The 5,959-nt window shown below is 45.8% G+C and overlaps 1 protein-coding gene across 1 annotated transcript; it reads left to right on the forward strand.

Moving 5' to 3' along the window:
- The first annotated feature begins 512 nt into the window (after positions 1-512).
- cnstb (consortin, connexin sorting protein b) lies at positions 513-5,660 on the forward strand. Its single transcript, XM_030109896.1, has 6 exons — positions 513-609; positions 990-1,011; positions 1,097-1,169; positions 1,840-2,123; positions 4,578-4,722; positions 4,868-5,660. Exons 1-6 carry the CDS (start codon positions 572-574, stop codon positions 5,074-5,076), a joined length of 771 nt encoding a protein of 256 aa, XP_029965756.1. The 5' UTR covers positions 513-571; the 3' UTR covers positions 5,077-5,660.
- The last annotated feature ends 299 nt before the right edge of the window (positions 5,661-5,959 follow it).

Here is a 5,959-nt window from a genome sequence, read left to right on the forward strand (position 1 = left end):
ATGGTAGGGATGTCAAACGTACGGCCCACGGGCCTGAAAGTCAGTCCAGTCCGGCCTTTCAAGGTGTAAACCTGACAAATAAACCTGAAAAACCTCAAAAATGGACAAAGTTGGATCGTTAAATGTTTAAATTTGACCTCATTCACATTTCACTTTTCATGTTTTCGTATTTCTTTACACTGATCTGGCTCTCTCAAGGTCACTTTGAGCAACACAGCATATAGACTTGTTGGAATATTCATGGTTGTTGTCCTTAACCGGCGGTGGCACCAGACCAGTGGGCCATCCGGTTCCTCCAGCTGGAGAAGCTCTACCATGAACGGCTGCTCGCCAACCTCTCCACGCTGCAGGAGGACTGGGGTACCCGTCTCCTCTTTTTCATGTCTCCGCTGATTAAAAGCAGTGTGATTCTGTGGAAGAGGGTGCATTTGATTTGTGTGTTGCTCTTTTAGAGAGCCAGTGGAGCGAGAGGAGAGGCGCAGAGGGGAGTCCTCCTCCTCCTCCTCCTCCTCCTCCTCCTCCTCCTCCTCCTCCTCCTCCAGCTGAGGCTGAAACCATCGGCCTGAACCACATGGAGACCCTGAGCCAGATCTGCAGAAACCACCTCAGGTACGTCAACAGCAACACACATTCCTCCCATTCCCGCAGTCCTAAATCAAACCCAGACTTTGATTTATTAAAAACAAAAAAAGAAAGGGAGAGGCGTGCATGTGGAGGGATGAGCCGGGCGAATCAATATTCCTGAGATTTCCGCAGGAGGATCATTTCCTGCTGGACGCAGACAAATACCAGACGATGTTCTGTCCCTCAGCTCAGGCCTCAGCTGTTTTCACTGCAGGTGTTTTCGATCAGAACGGACAGCGTGTGTCACGTTCTGATGCAAAAGCTTCACTGATGTTCGGAGTAATAAAGTCGGAAAGTTTCTGTGACCTTTCTTGACTTCTGTGTCTCTCTGTCCTCCTCTGGTTTGTCTCGTCTTTGGCTCTCAGACCGTCCGTCAGCGAGGAAGAGGTAAGACGCTCCGACCTTCTGCTTCACTGTTGAGCTCAGTTCAAAACTTTCCCCGCTTGGTGAACTGTGACTTCGCTTCGTTCAGGAGAACGAGCTCATGGCCATGCTGAGAGGAGTTCAGACCAGGAACCAGACGCTGCAGCCAAGACACGACAAAGGTAAACAACCACAGGAACGACGCTGGAGGACGGCCAGAGACCAGGGATCCGGGATTCGTGTTTGTTACTGAGCTCAACCAACATTCGAAGCATCAGGATCTGTGTTCTTTATATTCTCCTGTAAACTGCACATTATGCTGATTTTAAGGTTTTGGATTATCAGCAGTGCCGTTACATCTGGAAATAGAAAAAAAAAATGTCCCTTTATGCCAGTGACTTACTGTATATTATAGAAAATATGATAATAATGATTTTTTTAATTATTATTAATTCCAATATTTACCACATTAGCCAAGAGTGTGGTGTGTAATCATGCGATGATTGCTAATCAAAGTCATAAAAATGATCAATTGAAACTTCGAAAACTTACCAATAGGGCTGGCAAAAGATATTTTTTTTTAATCATGATTAATTGCATTATTTCCACGGTTTATCACAATTACTCGCGCTGTAAATTGCATGTTTTAAATTCTGTTGTTTTGCAGTTAGAGGCAGTGTTCAGCCCGTAGCGTAAAGCATTCATCAGTCCAAACAATCAGTTCAAAACCTGAATTTAAAGTCTAAATTCAAAGTCTAGCCCGAAGCCTAATTATGTGATTAATTAATCTTTAGTCACCCCGACATTAATCAGTCATTCTCATTTTTCAGTTGTTTTTCTTCCACTTTCCAGCCAGAAAACCTGCAACGGCATGCTGGGACGTAGCAGCAGAGCGAAGCAAGACCTCCGAGGGCTCCTCAACACAGACGGGCTGCAGGGAGGAGGAGGAGGACGGAGGAGAGCAGGAGGTCTGTGAGGAAGGGCAGGAGGTGGAGGAGGAGGAGGAGGAGGAGGTGGAGGAGGAGGAGGAGCAGTGCGAGGAGACGCCGGAGGAGGAGGAGGTGAAGGTGGAGTGGCCAACAGGAGTCCCGCAGGCCTCAGACAAGGACCTGGCCAAACTGTCCAACAAGGGAGGGGTACGAGTTCAGTTTTACTTTTTATGACATATTTTCATACAAAAACTGCTTCTCACTGCATCAGTCTGGATTTAACCGTTTCTGTTGACTGGAATGTATTGAAATAATCTCATTTTGCTTCGATGGAGAGAGTTGCTGCTCCTGACTCACTGTGGCCAATCAAACAACGCCACATGGTCACATGACTCAGAATTTCACACACACACACTTGCTTGAAAGTAAAGCGTTCAGTGCTGTTTGCAAGGTCTGACAAATATTATCTGACATGAATGTGTTTGGGGGGAAAAAATAAAAATTACCTTAAATTTACCTTGATGTGTAGGTTAGTAAGGATTTTTCCCATGTGGTGATTAGAATGATTTTAAAGCCTTTTTTTGAAGGCCTCAAGTGGGACTTTCTGCCTTTTCAGAGATGATTTTTACTGGAAGTTTGAAGAATATTATATAAATCAGTTTCACTCTTTCCAACATTTAGTTCTTTTCTTTTAAAAGCAACTACAAAAACTCACAAACAAAAAAACCTGGACACTTATTTCTATTTGAAACCTCATTTATTGCCTTCTTTCCACCCATCTGCGAGCCTGTCTTCCTCCCTCTCTCTCTGGTTTCTTCTGTTTTCACCGTAATAGAAAATATTCCTGTAAATCCCACACCCTCCCCGGCTCTGTGTCTTTGCCGGGACACACCCGTCAACGATCCGTGAGCTCATCCTGAGCCTCTCTGTGGAGAAACCCCCCGACTCCACCCGTGTTCGTTGGTGTGTCCTCCCTCTGGGGACGTCTGCCCTGCCAAAAAAAAAAAGTGCTGCATCAACGAGCCAAAGCCTGATTGGAAACATCAGGTCCTGGAAATTAGAGCCTTTCAGAATACGTGCAGCACTGAACAGAAAGAAAGAAGAAGTTTAACTGGGAAGGGCTCCTTTTCCCTTTTCTTCAAGCAAGATTTTATATTTCTATTCATTAGTATTAGCATTTGTGAGTCATCTATTCATTTGCTGGGGTTTTAAACATACATTACCGTCAGCAAAGAGGACGGAAGTCATGGAAATACATCAATTTACATCCTCACAGAAAAGCCATTGAGTAGGGCGTCATCGCTTATTCAGCCGCGGCCGAGCAGCGTGATTTTACAGCCCGTATAATAGACGGCTGTGGACAGAGCGATGTGTGTAACAGACTGCGCTGTGTCCCCCGAGAAGCCCTGGGAGGACGTTAAAACACGACAAGTATGTGAGAGATGTGTTCCTCTGTCATGGTTAAATCACGCTGCTGTTGCTCTGTTAGCCCCTCAGCCACTGCGCTCCAGATCCAAATGCTCCGTAGCTCAAATTCTCTCGGGTTCAGAGGTCACTCAGAGCTTCAGCCACATATTTGCATATTCTGATTTTTTTTTTGGATTTTTTTTGAGACATTTAAAGTCACTGGAGGGTAAACGCTACTCAGAATGGACACAAATGAAGCAAACATTGTTCAAACCGATGCATAAGAAGCCACTGTGCAGTGTCCAGAGTGGCAGGTAGGGGTCCAAGGTCACCCACAGGGATCACCTAATCCTGCAAAACACCAAACGCAAACTCGCTTGTCAAACCTCGACCCTGTAGAGGTTTTTCCTTAAATGCAAATGTTTTATAAATCACTTCATCGCGTCAATATATGTATTTCAAATAACAAAGTGTGACTGATGGAAGTTTGCATGTTTCTGCAGTGTGCCTGCCTGCTGCGACCCACTGACCTCACGTAACAACTGACCCATATGTTAGAGCAGCAGGCGATGCCGACGGCCGTCACATGAGTCCGTTATGAAGGAGAGTGAGCGGCAGGGCGGCGTTTGAGCTTTGCTCTTTATTTTTAGCTCTTAAACCGGCGTTTCCACGTCTCAATGGAGAAGCAAGCGATCAGACTTCAGGATGGATATAGGCGTAAAGAGCAAATAAAGAAATACATAGCATGAAAGCTGATTTGAAAAGTATTGTCAAACGTATGATCATGTGATGCCTCTGGGATGTTACCTGCTTCACCCCATGGGGGCTCTCGGGGGGCTGCAGCCCCTCCCAGCTGACGCTGGCTGAAAGGCAGCCTGCTCCCCGGAGAGCCTCTCCACACCATCACAAACAAACAAAGTGATGAAATTGTTACCTGAGCTGTTGGTTGTAAACACTGCCTGGTCTTCACAAGCCTCTCAAGCTTCCACTAATGAACAGCTGTGGTGTTAAATGCTCTCTCTTACTTCCTTCACTGCCAGTCAATGTAAATGAGAATATTTACACAGAATAGGTAAAATTCACAAAGCTTGATGCTCATACACTTATTCATTTATTAACTGTAGTTCACTTCTCTGTTACTTTTATCCCAGCAGCCAGTTTGAGCCTTATGTTTCCCACCCCGAAGTCACTACAATCCTTATTTATGTTTGTTTTATTTCACTAAGTCTTGACTGGTCATTTCTTCCCCTGTAGAACTCCTCCCCGGACGGCCTGGTCTCCATCCTGAAGCGGAGGCGAGCGTCTCTCGACGGTTTGCCTCCGCCGAGCACGACTGCCGTCAAACAGAACTCCAAACGCAAAGTTCGCTTCAGCGAGCCGGACGACGGCATAGAGCAAGGTACGGTGACCGGAAAAGCTGGCACAAGTGCTGCAGGGCATCACTCTTTGTTTTTTTTTCCCTCCATCCATCCAGAAGAATAGAATTTTGTGGGCTCTTTATTGGGACTCCACACAGGTGACCGGTTTCCTTCTCCTCCCTGCAGATGAAGTGGGCGGAGACTCCTGCCTCATCCTGCTGCTGCTCTGTCTGGTCACCGTGGTGATCAGCGTGGGCGGCACCGCGCTCTACTGCACCCTGGTGGACACTTACTCCAACATCTGCACCGACTTCACTCACAACGTGGACGTCTACGTCACGTCCGTGCGGAGGGTGTTCGAAGGGCTGGGCCGCTGGCTGCCCCTCCGGACGTAGACCCCCCCCCCCACCTCGACCCACCGTCACCTGTGATCCACAATCCACACAAGAGCTGCGTCAGACGTGGACGGATGGACGCGCCGCCCGGATGCTCCACGGCCGGTCTGAAGGGAAGAGCTCGCATCCTTTCTGTGTGTGACTGAAGAGGCGCTCAGGCGTTCCAGAAGAACAATGTGGCGTGTCGCCTGACCAGTGAAATTAAAAAAAACCAAACCCTGTTTACTGCTGTTTACGCCACACACCAGTACTCTCGCTCAGAGAACTAGATGGTCTTTGTAGTCGTGTTTCCCCCACAGCTGTAGCACTCCTGACTCTTCTGTGTAGGAGAGGAAGTGAGGATATTGTTAGAATCAACAGGATCGTATTTGTGCATTAATTTTTTTTTTTTTTTTTTTTTTTGAATGAATTATGAAGCAAACTGTTGTTTAACTTTACTCTCATCTGACATAAATTGTAGATGCAGACCTACTTTCACTTGAAAGTTTAGAAGTACAGTCTGGATAATATGAGCAGGAGAGACTGAAGCATCATGACCTGGATGATATTTTCATATCATGGTTTCTCAGAGAAAAATGTTAAAACCCCTGACAGGGCTACACATCTGAGATTTGTTTTTAATGTAAACTACACTCAAAAAAAGGATTTATTTGTTCGATTGCTCATTTAGATCATTGGAAAGTCTGATTATTCTCAAACATTCTCAAAATTTGTATGATTTATTTCCACAACACATTGTTATAACAAAGAAATGATCTGTCCAACTCAAAGATCTTGAACTTTTTGTGTGTACTTAAGTACTGAACACATTCAGAATGATGTTGCACAGACTTTATTTCTCCTATATTGAGGGTTTAATGTTTCGCAGACTAAAGCCTTGTGC

This window comes from Salarias fasciatus, chromosome 15 (genome assembly GCF_902148845.1).
Source record: "Salarias fasciatus chromosome 15, fSalaFa1.1, whole genome shotgun sequence".
Classification (NCBI taxonomy): Eukaryota; Metazoa; Chordata; class Actinopteri; order Blenniiformes; family Blenniidae; genus Salarias; species Salarias fasciatus.